Source organism: Pelobates fuscus, chromosome 8 (genome assembly GCF_036172605.1).
Source record: "Pelobates fuscus isolate aPelFus1 chromosome 8, aPelFus1.pri, whole genome shotgun sequence".
NCBI classification, from domain to species: domain Eukaryota; kingdom Metazoa; phylum Chordata; class Amphibia; order Anura; family Pelobatidae; genus Pelobates; species Pelobates fuscus.
The window spans coordinates 134,250,549-134,270,238 of NC_086324.1; the positions used below are offsets into that span (position 1 = coordinate 134,250,549).

The window sequence follows — 19,690 nt, forward strand, 5'->3', positions numbered from 1 at the left end:
TATGACAAATTAACTTTGTTTTCGTTAATTTTGAACTCCAACTGCTTGTAGAATCAAAATGTAATCAACATGAGCCACTTGTTTTGTTTTTTAACCCAATACCAAGCTGGAAGACAGTTTATATAATAGTTCATGCTCTATCTATATACTGATAAGATGCTAAATAAAGAAATAAAGACAAAAAAAAAAAAAAAAAAAAAAAAAAAAAAACACTATCTTTACAAGCCATTACTTGTCTTCATGGGATGTGAACAACTAGTATATTTGCCTGCATTTGTATACAGGAATACCAACAGAGCACATTACTGAAGTTAACTCTTCTAAATATTAGTAATTCCTGCATTTTATTTTTCTTCTTTACTTTACTCAACAATAACCAATGGAATTTGATAGAGAGCGCTCAGTGTTAACATTTTGGATAAAAAGATCTGCAACACAATCTTCTATCCATGCAAAGCAGTGTACCGCGAAACTTACCAAGAGGAGTAGACAAAATAAACCTGCTTCAGAGATTTAATAATGTTTACATGACGCATGTACATGTGTGTACCTAGAGAATTATATATAATTCTGGGGGGAGAAAGAGAAACACACATACAACCATGTTCATTCTCTAAACAGAGAACTCCAGTGAAACAAAATCCAAATCGCAACATTATAGATACATTTTCTCTAAAAATAGGGTAGAGTTGAATTACTTTTCGGTTTATAGTTCAGTTTTCGTTTGTTTTAAATACATCACAATTCACTGTTTAGTTAATAAACACCTTAAAAATATGCTAAAGAGTATATGGATTTGAGAAATGTCAATGGAAAAAAAAAATAAAAAAATGCTTGGATTTGTTTACCAGAAAACGAGTGCTAAAAATGTCATGTTTGGGGGGTATTAAAACTGCACATGTAAAACAAAAAGTTACCTTACAATCAAAACGTGAATTAAACAACATTGCACTCTACCTCCACCAGAACATAACTTTTTATTAACTGTAAGCAACGTAAAACTCCACTACTTAGTCTATGCTGGTCAAACAAAAAGTTTCTTCTTTGTTTAATATAAAAAAAAAAACTAAAAAAAGTATATGGTTACAAATGGGCAAATTACTTTTGACCAGAACTTAATCTACAGAAATGACTTCAAAGAGATGTGGCATGTGGAACTAAAAGGTTCTCATAAGTTAAACGCATGGGTAACTGTATATGAAAGGGTTATTATAGAATACAGCAACCAAACAGACCTTCGTTGTGTGAATTAAGAATATATATATTTTTCCAGATTCGTTGTTGAATGCTCCAAGGTTTTAAATGTGTTGTGATAGATATCAAACTACCAAACAAAGCTGATAGACTTACTACAGTGTGAAATACAAAAATTGAAATTAAACAAGTATTTCTAAACTACAGGAATTTAAGGTTTAAGGGGAAGAAAAGAACGGAGAACAAGGCTTTTTCTTCTTCTCAGAAGTCCATCCAACTTCACATTTCGGTTCTTTGGCTGCTTATTTTCAGCGAATTTCAAAGGCCATGCTTCATCTCCTTGCCCCTTCTGCGCTTTGCTGGTCAACTGAACCAGCACTGTTGCCAAGCAACAAGAGTAACCCAAGAAACTGACAGCATCTTCTTCGCTGCAAATCCGTGATGGCCCCTAGTTTCCCCCCCTTTACGAACAGGGTGTAGCGTTTCCTCAATGGTTGACAGGGTCACGTGGAAGAGTTCTAGAGCACCCTGCGGTCTGTAGATACCAATTTCTTTCTGCAGTTATCTTTCAGATGAATTGTCAGTTCTTTCGTAGCAGAAAGACAATCGTGTTAGCCAGACAGTGAGCTTTTGACTCTGTGCCCTGGGGCTTGCTGACCATTGGTGTTTAACATTTCTCTGGGTGCAGCATTCCTGTGGGATTCCCTTCCCACCGCACCAGGATTTCCTAGGTTACCTCATATTAAGCCCCAGTATGCATCGACACCGACCATGGCGCGGCTATGGATGCCTGAGACTTTGTTGATTCTGGTGGATTTCTGACTTTGCTGAACCAGGCTGGTTTGCCGTCTTCTTGCTCACACCCAAGCTGTCCAACCCTCATACAGCTGAGCCAGGTTATCTAGGTTTGTTGCCTCCTTAATCACAAAGTCCACCTAAAGAGCAATAAAAGTGAGATTTACACTTGAAGGCCAATTACACAAAGACATATTTTATATTCTAATATTTCATTCTTTACAAATTCCCCAGGCCTGTGTGTGTATAATAATTGTGGGGATGTAGTAAGACCAGGTCTTTAAACCCGGTTTTATATCACCTTTCTCTATGCTTTATTCAAGTTCCGTTTTTCCCACCTTACATTCCAATTAGATAGCACAAATAACGTGATCTGCAGCTCTGCACTCGGCAGTGCTGCAGATCAGAGGCTGGCTCTCTCTGCGGGCAGACCATGCGGAGGGGCCACCCCGTGGCATACCGGGCAAGCCGCAGGGTCCCCCTCTCACGGTCAGGTCCTCGGTCATGGACCGAAGATCCAACAGTTCAGTCTGCCCTAAGGCAATTTAGGCGGCCGCGAGGACAAAGCAAATGCGAGGCCTTACGCAACCGCCTAAATAGAGAGCCGCCTCTGCTGCAGATGTTCTCCAAGTTTGTATTGTGTAGACTTCCAAAACATGTCAATTGAATCCATTTACAACAATCTACTCAGGAGAGTTGGTTTACCTGCTCTGCAACAGACATCCTTCTGTTAGCGTCCACATCTCGTCCCTCCAGCTTCGCCTTCACTCTTTTCCAGACACTGACTGCATACGAATTTCTCTCTTGTACAGCTGATTGGTGGATGAAAAAAACCAAACCAAAACATTAAACACTGCAATGTTTCCTTTCTCAGACAAGGCCATCTCTACAAATATTGTATCATGTACCGGTGCTAGCTTTTATGGCCCAGAAGGTTACAAATGGATTGTGTAGGCAAAAAGACACAACAGTTTCTCCCTTGTTAAAAAAAAGGAATGTATGGATGTTTTTATTTTTATATATAAATACAATTATAGTCTCATATTGTTGAAAATGGTACCACAGCATTTAGGTTATAACCAATTTATAGCCTCTCAAAAAAATATTTAAAGAGAACAGATGAAAATCAGTTATTTTCACAATCAAGGGAAATTTCAGTAGTGTCCAGACGGGGTGAGCCAATTCTATAAATGAATTGTCAAAATATGTGGCAATAAACAATGGCATAACCTCATATGTAAAAAATTATATAAATAGAGAATTAACCCATGATGTGTAAAAAGATAAAATCTAGTACAATTACCAGGAGTAGATACAGATGTAGATAAATAATAAATATTTATATGTGAAAAACAATTTTGTCTGATGCTAGATTAAAAAAAAAACAAAAAAAAACGAATAAATCAATAGCAGCAAACTAAATAGTTTGAGGTGTATAACGACTAAACGGTGAGTAGTGTGTACAAGAACTATTGTCTGCCTTTATTCATTTCACATTACTCACCGTTTAGTCGATATATACCCCTCAAACTATTTAGTTTGCTGCTACTGATTTATTCAGCATTTTTAAATCTATTTATATGTGAAAGACAATTTTGTCTGCTGCTATTTATTTATTCATTAAGCTATTCTTTATCTACATCTGTATCTACTCCTGGTTAATGTACTAGATTTTTGTGGTCTTTTTACACATCTATTCTTTTGCATAGAGTCTGTGCTATTTTAATACCAGTCGTTTAGGAGATACACATTGCTATTAGACCATTCTGTTTTTTCCTTCCATTATTTAACTAAGATATTATTTCCTCTTCTGTTATTTTTTTTATTTACTATAGAATTAACCCAACTGAATAATAATTAGTGAAGTGTCATTGTAAAGCTGGTCAGCATTCTGGACGGACTGTTATATAGCATGCTTGATACATCGATTCTGGGAAGACAAAGCTCTTTAACTAAACAGATTAATTAGCATGTGCTAAGTGCCTTACCTTTGCCAGTTTTAGGATCTCGAACTGCCTTTTTAGGACTTGAAGCAACGCTCTTGCCAGGGCCTGGAAGGGTGCTTGGTGGAGTATTTGCTGATGGTGCCAGGTTTTTCTGAATTGGCTTTTTTGTATTCTGAGACATGCCTTCTGACTGTGTCTTCTGAACAGTGTTGCTACGAACAGCTTTGGATATGAAGGAAAATAAAGATTAAGAAAAAGAAAAAAAAACCCACTGATTTGCGTTTTCCTTTACTGGTTTTTAACTCCTCAAATAACAGAATGGTGGACAACACACTGCGCTGAACAAACTGTTAAAGGAACACTATAGTCACCTAAATTACTTTAGCTAAATAAAGCAGTTTTAGTGTATAGATCATTCCCCTGAAATTTCACTGCTCAATTCACTGTCATTTAGGAGTTAAATCACTTTGTTTCTGTTTATGCAGCCCTAGCCCCACCTCCCCTGGCTATGATTGACAGAGCCTGCATGAAAAAAAATAACTGGTTTCACTTTCAAACAGATGTAATTTACCTTAAATAATTGTATCTCAATCTCTAAATTGAACTTTAATCACATACAGGAGGCTCTTGCAGGGTCTAGCAAGCTATTAACATAGGAAGGGATAAGAAAATCTTAATTAAACAGAACTTGCAATAAAGAAAGCCTAAATAGGGCTCTCTTTACAGGAAGTGTTTATGGAAGGCTGTGCAAGTCACATGCAGGGACGTGTGACTAGGGTTTATAAACAAAGGGATTTAACTCCTAAATGGCAGAGGATTGAGCAGTGAGGCTGCAGGGGCATGTTCTATACACCAAAACTGCTTCATTAAGCTCAAGTTGTTCAGGTGACTATAGTGTCCCTTTAAATGACAGATTGCAGAATCTAAGATTTATAGCATAATTAGATTTTAAAACACATTACAATAGGAAATCAAACTCTACGATGCTCCTGCTTTCCTCGCTAGTCAGTAAAAAGAACTTACCACCTCTCGCTATCTGACTAAAAATGATGCCTGACTCATCTAGGTATAAACAGAAAGAGACAAGTTAACAACTCAAAGTAGTCAATATGTTATCTTAAAGAAATTCTATATTCTGAATTCAAGTACATGTAAGCAATAAAGCCTACCTATAAGCATGGCATATGTGATTCCAGAAAAATCTGGTGAGTCAGGTGTATGCCAACACCAAAGGTAACTTGCAAATGAAGAGTGCTTGACACAGTAAACTTTAACAGTATCCTGGCGTAGTTGCTATGGCAACAAATAGCAAATAGACCTTTTTCTTTATGTCCTATTTACAAGAGAGTAAAAGCTAGGTGGTGGTCCACAACATTGCAGGATCAGCAGGACGCGGATGTTAAATGCAGGTTTGATCAGGGAAACAAGTTATTAAGCCTGCTGACTGTTGGATTGTATAATTATTAATAACATGCAAACTAGCCCTTGGTAATTAGGAAAGAGCTAGTTTCCATTTCCTTGCAATGAAAATTTGAGGATTTAATCCAATCTCCTCCCTGTGATTTAGAAGCCCTACCAGTCCTTTTCACTACAGATCCTACAACAATCACCCAGGCAAATATAACACCCCCCCCCCCCCCCCCCCAACAAAATGCTATGTGACCTAACTTTACCCATCCGGTCACATACTGCCACCCAACCTGCTTACACACACTGTCAAAAAACCCTACCAACCCTACTAGAGAACGAGTATGTAGATGTATGAGGAGGGATAGACATGAGAATTATGCAAGAGGGATAGGGAAAGAAAAATAGCTGAAGGAAAACGGGGAGCAGAAGTCTGCAGAGATCTGAATTAACTGCAGACAGACATTAGCAGGAATAGTCCCAGTAACCTTGGTTCCCTGGCTTCTAGGATTTGTCAGTCATAGATAATAGAATTGATACAATAAACAACTGTTCTGAGCATGATCAGTATATGGCCTAACCTGCAGCAAAACTGGGTAGATAGGTAGATGATGTGGTCTGGCTTGCACATTCATTTGCTGCATCTGTCACCAAAGGGGAGGCAAAACTCACCAGGTTGTTGTATATGCTGGAAAGAGATGAGAAATGAATATATCTATATCTTCAAGCACCATGACATTGTAAATATAGTCAAAACTACTATTTACCCCTGGCTTTGCTTTTTTAGCTCTTTCAGCGTGGGAGTGATTTCTTGCAACATTTCAATGTGTTCCTGGCTGCGAACCTGACCCAAGGCTTGAACCAAGGTAAAGAGAACAGTCTGAATGTTGTCCTGCCATGATTTGTACTCGCCCAAAAACTGTCTAACACTGCTCTCATAGGGCACCTCTTCACCATCTGCAATGGCAGCTTCCTCATCCTTTAAAAGAAACCGTAGCAATATAGAAAATATTGTTTTAAAAATGAATGCACACATTACATAAATGTATATATTAAATCATATTTGTGAAATATTTGCCAGTGTGGAAAAAAAAAAAAAAACAAACAAAAAAAATATATATAAAAACACAACTTGCAAAATGAGCAAACCCAGTTCCTACTATAGGGTCATATGGTACTTTATTATATTTGTTTTATGTCCAAAGTGCCATCTATTTTTGCATTGAGAGTAGAACAGTAGTAGCACATAAATCTGTATTTTACCAATAGTATTCCAAGCTTTTGCTACCGGTCTTTTTTGTGACTCCACTCACATACTCCCAATTTTACCCATAATGGGCGAGTGTGAAAGAAGAAGGAGAAAGCAAAATGAAAATGGAGTTGAACAACATAGTTATGAGCAAACTGAAGCAAAATGAACGAGTACTCAGAAAACAGGAAGTGCACTACTTCAGGAAACAAATTGTTAGTAAACACAAATCTTACTTTCTTTCCTGTATTACGGAAACAAAAGCATCATGTTGACATGCATCTCCTAACTATGGAACATACATACAGAGAAAGCTGCAGTATTATAGATACATTCTTTACACAAAGTATCACAAACTTAATGCATGGCTCTTGGAATTGTGCAAGATACAAATTATCGGTTATGCTTATATTTAGAGAATATCAAACTACCCAGAAATCATGGCCACTGGTGGCATAGGTGGGTTGAATTCTACGCAAGGTCTGAATGTTATAGGATAAATTATTTAGCACGTGTTAACCTGGAAGATGAAAAATAAAGCCATCAATCGACTTAGTGACACACTGCTGCATTACTTGGGCGATAAACCACCTGTGATTCTCTACAATTAATGACGGATAAGATTATAATGAGTTACGGATCCTTATATCTCAGATGAAGAGTCTTCTTTCACCTGTCATAAACCAAATGTGAACAAAATCCTCAGCGTCCTCTATAAATGAGCTTTCCCTGTCCAACTTTAACTTCTCCTAGGGAGGCATAGCGAGGAACAGGGACAGGAAAGCATCAAGTAGTATTCAAGGTTTTCAACAAAGCAATGGTAGAGGAGATGGGCCCAATGGCTTTTACCAGAAGTAAGTCATTCTACAAGACTGACAATAGAGCAATGCTCAAATGGACTGGATTCTCTAACAATTTAAACTTTTCTAATAAGGACAAATATACAACGCTAATCTAACCTTTGCCATGGCTTTAAGTAGGTGTTTAACATCTCCGAGTTGTTTGTTGTGACTAGTTAATATGGTCTTGATGCAGTCCACCAGATTCTGGGTGGTTTCACACACGTTTTCTATTTGCTGATCCTTCTCACTCTGTAGGTTTCGCTGGCTTGACATATCATGGCTCAGTTGCTTGTGAGCAGAAACCAGCCACTCAGGGCTTCCAATGGCATTCTCTCCACAGGGTCCCTGCAACATCATTACAGCAAATGGTAACTTATAGGGATGGCAGCAGCTCAAAACACATTACCATTATACAGTACTTTTAGTCTTTCTTAAATTAAGATATCTTAACACAGCAGACAAGTCAATTCAGGGAATATGGTGACAAGGATTTACTTTGAAGAAGTTGTAGACAATCACAATGACAAAATGTAGACAGGCCTATGAAAAGTCAATATTGCAATTTTTTCTTTTTTTTATAAATAGACCAAAACATTTTAGGATTTATTCACTTAAGAGTGAACCGAGGTGGATCAACAATTAAAGCGCAAAACAGAAGAAAAAGTAAGTTAAAATGTGAATATTGCAAAACTTTAAAATTTAGAGCAGGCCTAATACAAAGGTGATAAAAAAGCATTATGCCAACGATCAAACTTGTAATGGTTCCTTGTAAAAATTCTACACTAATGGGTATGTAGAGGTTTTAAGTCAGGTTCCTAATGAATTCAACAGAAACCCAATTTCAAGTTAGAAATGTCAATTAAGTGGACAATGGTGGAAAAATGATTCTAAAATCTATGTTTGTGAAAACACCTAAGAGACAATATACCGACATACATTGTAAATACAGAGGAGGAAGCTCTTAAAGTAAATAGACCGTTATTAAGGATTGCATCACTTTAAAAATGTGGACTTGTAATTGACTGTATTTCATGCGAGTGTATAAGTTCTCATTTTATGTGCATTATCATAGGTTTAAACAGATTTTTTTGCTCTGAGAGTATACAGCAGTGTATTGTGCTAATGGATGATTTAACAGGATGTATGTAGCCTGTTCATTTTTAAAATTAAATTATATCATCCCATTAAAACAAACAATGCTATGCAGAGAAAAAAAAATGAACAAACTTTATTGTAGCAATAGCTGGCATTCTGATGTACTAACCACTCTCTTCAGTAAACGTAGTTCAAGATCGGACACTGAGCTATTGAACTGGGACGCAAAGGAGCACATCTGCTGGCAACGCTTGATCAAGTCAAATAATCCAGAATCCAAACTAATTGCTTCTGCTGTTCGCGTGCGTAAGCTTTCGAAATGAAGGATCGTGCTGCACAAAAATGTGACCTGGCAAAACAAAGGAAGGGAGAATTTGCACACTCTGTAGGAGACCTAGGAATATTTACAATGAAAAGTGAATGCTGTGTTCACCTGGTTTGTTCTCTGGGTTTCCTTGAGTATAAAATTTCTTCTCTCTGCAATGGTGGTCTCAAAGTCCTGAAGTACTGGTGCCAAGGCAGGATTTGCACCCCCAGCCCATTTCAAGCGCTGCTCAATGCTTGCTTCCAAAGAAGCCAGTTTGTCCTGATAGCAAAATAGATAAAAAGAGTTATTCTCCCTGGACAGTGAATTATGGTAAATTTAAAGACTGAATAAAAAAATTCATGCCAAAATAGCAGAGAATGAAAAAGTTTTTTCCCCCCAATGCAGCTCTTTTGGCCTTCACTGATCACAGTTCAGTAAATAAGTTTCTCTCTTTTGTACTCTTTCCCGCGGTCACCTTTACAAATGCTATGAAAATATATTAAAAAAAAAAAACCATTTGGAAACATGTGATATCTTTAAGAAATTAACTCTCTAGGACAGGAGTAGGCAACGTTCGGCACTCCAGATGTTGTGGACTACATCACCCATGAACTTCTTAAAGCCAAAATTCTGGTAAAGCATCAGATGAATGCAGTCCAAAACAGCTGGATTGCAGAAGGTTGCCTTATCCTGCTCTAGAACATGAAGTCACTGTGCACTTCATAGCTCAAGGAGATGACTCCAAATAAAGCTGAAGTGGCAATGGAAAAATAAAACCTGCAATGAGGTACAAATGGTTAATAATTCCACTATTCAATGACGTGTTTAATATCCGGATCCCACAGATTATAGTACAATATACGGGGCTTGGTACCTGCAGTGATTATTAAGAACAGCATTCTAGCCATTTGGTTTACCAAAGAATATAGGTGACATTGTTATTCTCTATTTCTGTCTAGTTTGACATTCACTCTGCTGTCAGAAAAGTAAAATGACTAAAAAGCTGTGGTGTCAATAGATGGCAGCCTGTATAGTTGTTTACCCTAAAATTATATTTTACAGGATTATTCACTAGTAAGAATCGAAAATTAATTTGAAATTTAAGGCCAAAACATCCAAACTGGAAACATTATGTCAGCTATTCTTATAGTTTGGCTATTTAGGCCATGCATTTAAAATTCACCTTAAATGACACTCCAGGCACCCACACCAGTTCTGCCCATTGGAGTGGTCTGGGTGCCAACTCCCATCACCCTTAACCCTGCAAGGGTAATTATTGCAGTTTTTATAAACTGCAATAATTACCTTGCAGGGTTAAATCCTCCTCTAGTGGCTGTCTAGTGAGGGACTTCCGGCTTCTTAAACTGCGAAAAGTGTTTTAGACGACGCTGGGCGTGTTCACGCAATGCATGAGGACCTCCAGCGTTGTCAGAATCCACATAGCAAAGCATTGAATAATACTTTCCTATGGGGAGGTGTAATGCGCGCGCGGCCATTGTCACGCATGCGCATTAGGTCTCCGCCGGCTGTCGGGGGAGGAGCCTGACCCAGCGCCGAGGGACATTGGCGCTGGATTCAGGTAAGTCACTGAAGGGGTTTTAGCAACATAAGATGGGGTGGAAGGGAGAGGGGCACTGCAGGATTCTGCAGTATCAGGAAACAGATTTGTTTTCCTGACACTGGAGAGTCCCTTTAAATTCCCACTTATTCTTAAAGGAACACTATAGTCACCTAAATTACTCTAGCTAAATAAAGCAGTTTTAGTGTATAGATCATTCCCTTGCAATTTCACTGCTCAATTCACTGTCATTTAGGAGTTAAATCACTTTGTTTCTGTTTATGCAGCTCTAGCCACACCTCCCCTGGCTATGATTGACAGAGCCTGCATGAAAAAAAAACTGGTTTCACTTTCATACAGATGTAATTTACCTTAAATAATTGTATCTCAATCTCTAAATTGAACTTTAATCACATACAGGAGGCTCTTGCAGGGTCTAGCAAGCTATTACCATAGCAGGGGATAAGAACATCTTAATTAAACAGAACTTGCAATAAAGAAAGCCTAAATAGGGCTCACTTTACAGGAAGTGTTTATGGAAGGCTGTGCAAGTCACATGCAGAGAGGTGTGACTAGGGTTCATAAACAAAGGGATTGAACTCCTAAATGGCAGAGGATTGAGCAGTGAAGCTGCAGGGGCATGTTCTATACACCAACACTGCTTTATTAAGCTAAAGTTGTTCAGGTGACTATAGTGTCCCTTTAACATAACTAATCATACACAGCTACCTATATTCGTTTATGGCCAGAATTTATGGAGCAGGAAGCCCTAAAAGCCTTCCCCGACCTGGTTCCAAATAATTTGTTCCATTTAAACACCAAATTCTAAGATATGTACACTTGAGATAAAAAAAAACATTTTTTTCAAATTAAAATCTACGAACAGAATTGCACAAAAATCTCTCATCATAGAATAGTGTTATAATAGTTATACTTAACCTAGTCATAACAGAGAAAAAAAAAAGAAAAAGAACTAAAGATATTGGCTCTAGCAGCCATATCTTCTCAAAAACAAAGATGTGTAACAATACCTGGACGGCTATGATAGAAGAGTCAATTTGTCCAAGAGCGTGGAGCTTTTTCTTCATGCTGGTTAGAATGGCAGAGCGAGGTGGAGGAGTAACGGACATCGTCTGTGGCCGGTTGATAAGTAGATCCTCGTGTTGCCACTACGCAAATACAGATAAAGGATATTAGTGGGTCAGTGATTCTCTTCTAAAACAAAGTGAATTTTGCTATGGGTGCAAGTGAAATTCAGCTCACTTGTGAGAGCACATGAAACATTTTAATTGTCAGATATGATGGGTTATAATGATAAAGGCAGTCCACACCAAAAGCACATTTTGTCCAGGCACGGACATTCTCCAATGCACAGATAATTATTTAAGGTAAGACCATTATAAAATATTTGTTTAAAATTTGATAAGAATAATAAAAAAAAAGTTTTAAATATCCCCTAAAAGGAGCATTAAGGAAAAAAAGAAAGGTGTGAAGGCTAGGTTATACACAGCATGGGGGAAAAAGCATGATTCGACAAACTTTATTTATAAACAATAGGATTATTACCTGAAACATTGCAATGTGCAACTGTACACGCTGCAGGCTGGTTTTGCAAGAAGCGATGTTTGTTTCAAGGCGTCTGACCAAATCTTGTTTTTTCCAAGCGGTGTCATACGAACTGGCTAGGACAGTGGCTCTGTTCATTACCGGCTGGGAAAACTTTGCAGTGTGAATGTTGTGCTCCACTGCCTTTTTGCAGAGATCGTCAACAGAGACCTTGCTTTCGGCTCCAAAGTCCTTCGCTTCAACTTGGGCAATGACATCAACCCCTAGGGTGCTGATGAAGCTGCAGAGTGTTAACCCCAGAGCCTGCGTTGGAAGACCAATCAAGAGCTGCCTGACAAAATCAGCAGTAAATGCCTTGATCGGTTTGGACATTTGATCTTCACTGAGACAAGTATTCCTATAGAGAGCTTTAACATTAAGCAACTGCACAGGGCCATTTACTGGATTTTGATCATCAAGAGAACATTTGCCTGTAAAAATAAATAAATAAAAATACATGACTTAAGGAGTCCCATTTGCAATATAATTTAAAAATAATTATATTTGTCAAGGCAGCTGCAAGTTTGAGTCTCAGTTTGAGAAAGTAAATTATAAGCCCATGAAATCAGACAGATTGTGATGTATTAAGCCTCTAATTTTTTTTTCATAATCTAGTCTTTTCTACAAAACCCTTGAAAATCGTCCAATGGTGAGAGAACTCACACTGCATCACAGGGGCGGGCTCGGCCGGGGGCAGGGAGGCAATTGCCCCCCAGGCCGCCCTAAATCCTTTTAAGACCGGCAGCGGCGGGCCGGCCCTTTAAATGCTGCAGCCGCCTGAGCACTCTGTAAAGAGCCTCAGGCGGCTGCAGGACAGATTCTCCCCTCCCCTCCTCTGTAGCGTGGCCGAGCTGCTCTCTGGTCCGCGGTGCCCGGCCGGAGTGATGGGAAGGTGCACGCTCAGTGTGCACTTCCTGTCAGTCCGGCCGGTTACAGGAAACGCACACTGAGCGTGCACCTTCCCATCACTCCAGCTGGGCACCGCGGACCGGAGAGCAGCTCGGCCACGCTACAGGGGAGGGGGTAAGAAGGGGAGGGGAAGGGGTAAGAAGGGGAGGGGAAGGGGTAAGAAGAGGGGAAGGGGTAAGAAGAGGGGGAGAGGGGAGTAAGAAGGGAGGGGGGGGTAAGAAGAGGGGGAGTAAGAAGAGGGGAGAGGGGAGTAAGAAGAGGGGAGGGGGAGTAAGAAGAGGGGAGGGGGAGTAAGAAGAGGGGAGGGGGAGTAAGAAGAGGGGAGAGGGGAGTAAGAAGAGGGGAGAGGGGAGTAAGAAGAGGGGAGGGGGGAGTAAGAAGAGGGGAGGGGGGAGTAAGAAGAGGGGAGGGGTGAGTAAGAAGAGGGGAGGGGTGAGTAAGAAGAGGGGGGAGTAAGAAGAGGGGGGAGTAAGAAGAGGGGAGGGAGTAAGAAGAGGGGAGGGAGTAAGAAGAGGGGAGGGAGGGAGTAAGAAAAGGGGATAATAAGAGGGGGGGAGTAAGAGGGGAGGGGTGGAGTAAGGGTAGGGGCGGAGTAAGAGGAGGGGAGGGGGGAATGTAATAAGGAGGGGAGAAAAGAAAAAGAGGGGGTAGAAGAGGGAGAGGGGGAATAAGGAGAGGGGGAATAAGGAGAGGGGGAATAAGGAGAGGGGGAGGGGGGAGTAAGAAGGAGGGGAGAGATAAGAAAAAGAGGGGTAAGAAGAAGAAGGGGGGAGTAAGAAAAAGAAGGGGGAGTAAGACGAAGAAGGGGTAAGAAGAAGAAGGGGGGAGTAAGAAGAAGAAGGGGGAGTAAGAAGAAGAAGGGGGAGTAAGAAGAAGAAGGGGGAGTAAGAAGAAGAAGGGGGGTGTAAGAAGAAGAAGGGGGGTGTAAGAAGAAGAAGGGGGGTGTAAGAAGAAGAAGGGGGGTGTAAGAAGAAGAAGGGGGGTGTAAGAAGAAGAAGGGGGGTGTAAGAAGAAGGGGGGTGTAAGAAGAAGGGGGGTGTAAGAAGAAGGGGGGTGTAAGAAGAAGAAGGGGGTAAGAAGAAGAAGGGGGTAAGAAGAAGAAGGGGGTAAGAAGAAGTACGAGGGTTAAGAAGAAGTAGGAGGGTTAAGAAGAAGTAGGAGGGTTAAGAAGAAGAAGGGGGGAGTAAGAAGAAGAGGGGGTAAGAAGAAGGGGGGAGTAAGAAGAAGAAGGGGGTAAGAAGAACAAGGGGGGGGAGTAAGAAGAACACAGGGAGGAGGGGGGTAAGAAGAACACAGGGGGGGTGAGGAGAACACACAGAGGGAGGATTGAGAAGAACACAGGGAGGGTGGAGGGGGGGGGTGAGAAGAGCACAGGGAGGGTGGGTGAGTGTGAGAAGAGACCGCTAGGGGAGGGTGGGGGAGAGGAGAGACCACTAAGGGGCAGGGGAGATCTCTAAGGGACAGCTCTATAGGACATGGGGCAAGACAGGGAGCTCTTTCACACTGCGCGCGCACACACACACACACAATGCATCCCTATACATACACAGAAACACAACATGCTTCCCTTACACACAGAGAAACACACAATGCATCCATTACACACACACAATGCAACCCTTACACACAAAGACAATGCATCATTTGCACACATACACAGAAACATACAATGCAAACCCACACACTGCTTTTCTTACACACAGAAACACAATGCATCTCTTACACTCAATGCACACACATACAGACACACACCTTGCATCCCTTATGCATACAAACACAGATTCACACAATGCATCCCTTACACACAACCAGAAACACATAATACATCCCTTATACACAAATACACACTGCTTCCACTACACACAGACACACTGCATCACCTGCACAAACTGGTATCCCTATACACTACATACCATAAGCACACATATTAGATCCTCTACAATAACACATAAAACATCCCCTACACACTCCACTCCCTGTGAGCAAACTCATGGGTGGGTGGAACATATAAGTGGACTTATGAGTGGGCCTTATGGGCATACTCACCGTCAGGCCCTGGGGCCCAGACCTTGAGCTGTGTAAGAGGCCCCCAAAAAATGGAGCTGCTTTCAATTCTCCCAGAACGTTGAATTTTGTGACCACAGTTGCAAACAGCCTCCAGAGATCCTGTTCTACACCAGACCAGTGGAGCCAAACTGCAGCCCATCATCATCCTCATCTAATTGTAAGTAGGCAATCTAGTATATTATTAGTGACACTAATCTATAATTTACCTCACATTAAAGGGACACTATAGCTTAATGAAGTGATTCTGGTGTCTATAGCTGGTGCAGCACTGGTGTTAGTTCGTATGGCAGATCATATGGGTGGGGAATTGTGATGTCACATGGGGGGGGCGGCAAATTTTTATTTTGTCTAGGGCGGCAAAAATCCTTGCACCGGCTCTGATCCTGGGCAGGTGCACCAGTCTACTGGTGACCCACAGGAGGGGAGTGCACTGATTGCACTGCACTCTCCTCCTGCCCAGACCCGTCTTGACCGCAGTGCAAGTGCCCTCTGCCCTCAATTTACAGTGGCTCACACTCACAACAAGCAGTGCCTGGAGCCCTTTGCAGAGACGGAAACAAAGAGGTTCTGCGGCAGCTGGCCGTCCTGCAAGCATTACATTAAACAGCTGTTCCCCATGCAGCCACAGGTGGCGCTGTGCTGGGAGAATGTGATTACTCTTCACTTCCTCCCAGCCTACAGAGCAGCGCATGGGAGAGAGAGAGGAGGCGGCATGATTTAATCTTATAATAAATCCTCTAAGCAAACCTTTATAAATTTGGGGGGGGAGATCAGCTCTGTTTCCACAGTTTCTTGGTGTTTACTCTGATGTCTGTATTAATATTGAGGGATGTCTAAGTAGTAACGTCAGTGTGTGTCAGCAGGGCCAGCTGTTGGGGTGGGCAAGCTGTGCGGTCACACAGGGTGCCATGACAACAGAGGCACCCGGCGGCCAACACAGCTCACAAGTTGGGTACATCAGCATATTTAATTTAAACGATTCGCTGGTGGTCCACTGGTACACACCAGCAGTAGGTGCAGTCAGATCATATCCTCTCCCTCGTGGTTCCGGCGCTCAGTTAGTGAATCAGAGCACAGGCTCAGAGATTCTCAGCCTGTGCTCTGACAACATTGAAAGTCAGAGCCATGAAGGAGCGGGTATGGCAAAGAGCTACTGATTAGCATAACATCAATATCCGTTATAAAACCAGGAAAAGGTGGGCATGGATGGTGAACTGATTTTGTGGCGCAATGGGCCACTTGACTGGTTTTGCCCCCCAGGCCTAAGGCTGCCAGCCCTCCCCTGCTGCATCACACCCTGTGGTTAGCACCTTATTAACATCCTCATCGACTGGTTTACTGTCTGCTCAAGGACTAGCAGAACTGCATTCTACAATGAGTGGCTTCATATCAGGGCTTGTAGTTGCGTACATAACTAACAGGGTTACTCACTAAAGTGAGAAGTGAGGGGAATTCAAAGAATAATTTTCTAATTTGGCCCAAACTTATAGAAACATAGAATGTGACGGCAGATAAGAACCATTCAGCCCATCTAGTCAGCCTAATTTTCGAAATACTTTCATTAGTCCCTGGCCTTATCTTATAGTGAGGATGGCCTTATGCTTATCCCACGCATGCTTAAACTCCTTCACTGTGTTAACCGCTATCACTTCAGCTGGAAGGCTATTCCATGCATCCACTACCCTCTCAGTAAAGTAATACTTTTTGTGAATAACCATGTAAAAACCATGGCACAAACACATGCATACACAGATTTTTTTTTAGCATTTGAAATGGTGTTCAACATAAAATATTTTTACTTTCTTATCTATGTTGTCAGAGTTTATGTGCATTTACTTTTTTCAATTGCTCTTTCTAAAATGTATAAGCTTGTTCTGTGCTGCTTATCTTTATCTCAGAGCTGGAGATCTTGTGGAGGATATAGCTAACCCGATTTTATTTTAGAGAGACACTCCATTGCATTAAAGTGACACTGTAGGCAACCAGACCACTTCATCTCATTGAAGTAGTCTGGGTGCCAGCTCCCATGACCCTTAAACCCGGCAAGTGTAATTATTGCCGTTTTTATAAACTGCAATAATTACCTTGCAGGCTTAGGTCCTCCTCTAGTGGCTGTCTAGACAGCCACTAGGGGGACTTCCAGCTCTTAGACGACTTTGGGTCGTGTAAACGACACTGGACGTCCTCACGCTATGCATGAGGACCTCCAGCTTAGCCGGAAACCCCATAGGAAAGCATTGAATAATGCTTTCCTATGGGAAGGTCTAATGCACGCACATGGCCATTGCCGTGCATGCGCATTAGGTCTCCCCTGCCGGCGGGGGAGGAGTGTGGGCAGAGCCTGACTGAGGGCAGAGCCTGACTGAGGGCAGAGAGACATCGCGCTGGATTTAGGTAAGCTTCTGAAGGGGTTTTAACCCTAGAAAATGCTTTTAAAAATAAGCACAATCAGTATTTAGTAGACATACCTGCAATAAAAAAAAAATGCATGCATTTAATTATGCATTCCCCCCACCCCACATCAGTGGTATATCTAAAAACAGCTTGCAAAACTGTAGATCTCTTCTCTGCAGACCCTTTGCAAACCCTCCCTTTTTAACGCAGACCATATTTTCTGTGGTTGTTCAATCAAAGAGTTCTCAAAGCAGCTCAATGAGAAGTCTTTGCAAGGTAGGTGCTCTGAGCAGTTGCTGCCTCTTGAGTTTAGCTCCTATGAGCTAACCAAACCAGGAAGACACAATATTTGTTGTCTGATTGACATCCGGGGGATGTAACAGGGTTAGTTTAGAAAAGTGGGGAATTGGATGCACATCCGAAACATGCCCCTCAATACCCTTTTTTTCTGTGTAGAATGCAGACCAGATACCTATTGGGCTGAGCACCACACCCACCCACTGTAGGTGCCCATTTGGAGGTGACCACAAAAAAGCATAAATTTGAGCAGAGTCTCTGAAAACGTTTTAAGCAGTACATATTGTAGTCAGCATGTTAACCTCCCATTTAAAAATTTGTGTAGAACCCACCAATATTGGGGTATTGTGACGCTGTGATGGGCTTAACACAATATGGCCATATGATGTAACTAAATCTGCATATTTGTTTGCCAACATTGGTGATTTTAAGTAGCCATGTAAAACAGAGTATTATTTTGTGTGCGCTGTTACTTAATCTGTATTTAATTTCTATTGAAACTTATAATTTTTGCAAAATGAAAAACAAGAGTACAACTTTCACACAAAGCACTTCAGAAAGCTAAAGTGCTTTAGGTGTTTGAAGTGTTCTTCTAACCCTCCTTAAAGGGGCAATAACACACTATAAACATATGAAGGACAATACTCTACCAACTTGTTATGGGGCGGAAATAGCCAAATTTAATATAATCTTCACATTTGCTGTAATTTGCTCTTCATAACTATTCTCTATTTGTTTTAAATAGGTAGTTAATGCTAAAATAATTTATCATTCTGACAATCAGTTAAGTGACAGACTTTTTTTCTTTAAACTGGTGAATATACAGATAAACAAATATACAAAAATGATCATTACCAGATAAGGTTTGAGAAAATGTGCCACACAATCTGAAGAACTCCCGAATAGTCTGCAGTCTTTTTAAAAAGAATATCTCATCCAAAACACTCCTAAGTTCATCATTATCAAAGAAGTTGACTTGTGTACTGCGTGCTTCCCGGATAATATCAACTTTCCGCCATGCTGGTGGCACCTCCATTATCTTCAACTAGGAAAAAGAAAATGTAGGAGAACAAACTTCTAAGTAGCAGAATGACATGACTAAATGCATTTGCCTCGTAAGGCATTGTTCAAGTATGTCCTTATTTTTTGCAATCTTAACCAGAATCCAAGATCCAGTATGCGTAACTACTGGACAGAGAAGTCTCAAAATCAATCTCTTTCCCCAATATCAACAAATTTAATTGTGACTATATTTGAGTCACAAGATTTCAACCTCAACAAAAGGCAGAAACAGACATTTTCTATTAGTGAAGTTTGCTACAAAGGCAACTAATGACACATTTAGTTAACAATGAAAACTTGTGCAAAAAAAAAATGGAAGGCCTTTGAATTAGGTTGTCACATAGGCCACGATTTCATATTTTTTGGATAAGATTTTCAAATAATCACAAATTAACTAATTATCTACAGAAATCACCAAGTCTGTGGGCATTTTGAAAGACAAATCATTGGAAAAGTTTTTTTTCTAACAGATTGTAATCATTAGAACAGCTTACCCAAAAATGAAAAATCTATTAAAAAAAAAAAAAAAAAAAAAAATCAAGGCCATAGTTCTAAAAGGATCACTCTGACCAATTCTCTACCTTTTCCACTAGTAAGCCAAATGCAGTCTCAACTTGAGCAAACATCCCATCAAAAGCAACGAGTAGCATCTGGCCAGCTGACATTTTTGGAGTATCTTCCACTGATCCATTCCTTGGCTGTATTAAATCTCCATACTGTGAGTGAAGTGATCTGAAGGGGAAAAAAAATGAAAAACAATTTTTTTTTTTAAAATATATTAATGGTGGAGGACTTCTCCAGAAACGGTTATAGGCATCAGGCAGTTATGCAAAACATTGATATTTGTGGTGTGCATTTGTGGATACGTTTGAAGAGCATCCTTAATAGTTATATATATATTTAGAGATATATATATATATATATATATCTCTATCTCCATTACAGAATCAGCAGCAGAGCATG

At 40.5% G+C, this 19,690-nt stretch overlaps 1 protein-coding gene across 2 annotated transcripts in view; it reads right to left on the reverse strand.

The window, feature by feature from the left end:
- Window positions 1-958: 958 nt before the first annotated feature.
- Window positions 959-19,690, reverse strand: part of SMG1 (SMG1 nonsense mediated mRNA decay associated PI3K related kinase) — a 112,643-nt gene continuing 93,911 nt past the window's right edge. For both annotated transcript variants that reach the window (XM_063430323.1, XM_063430322.1), the window contains exons 52-63: window positions 19,309-19,459; window positions 18,521-18,710; window positions 11,960-12,429; window positions 11,425-11,562; window positions 8,962-9,114; window positions 8,698-8,877; window positions 7,551-7,778; window positions 6,110-6,321; window positions 5,924-6,030; window positions 3,978-4,157; window positions 2,695-2,801; window positions 959-2,129 (exon numbers count right to left, since the gene is read on the reverse strand). In XM_063430323.1, coding sequence (XP_063286393.1) covers window positions 2,052-2,129; window positions 2,695-2,801; window positions 3,978-4,157; window positions 5,924-6,030; window positions 6,110-6,321; window positions 7,551-7,778; window positions 8,698-8,877; window positions 8,962-9,114; window positions 11,425-11,562; window positions 11,960-12,429; window positions 18,521-18,710; window positions 19,309-19,459 — 2,194 coding nt within the window. In that variant the 3' untranslated portion in view covers window positions 959-2,051. The remainder of the gene's footprint in view (window positions 2,130-2,694; window positions 2,802-3,977; window positions 4,158-5,923; window positions 6,031-6,109; window positions 6,322-7,550; window positions 7,779-8,697; window positions 8,878-8,961; window positions 9,115-11,424; window positions 11,563-11,959; window positions 12,430-18,520; window positions 18,711-19,308; window positions 19,460-19,690) is intronic.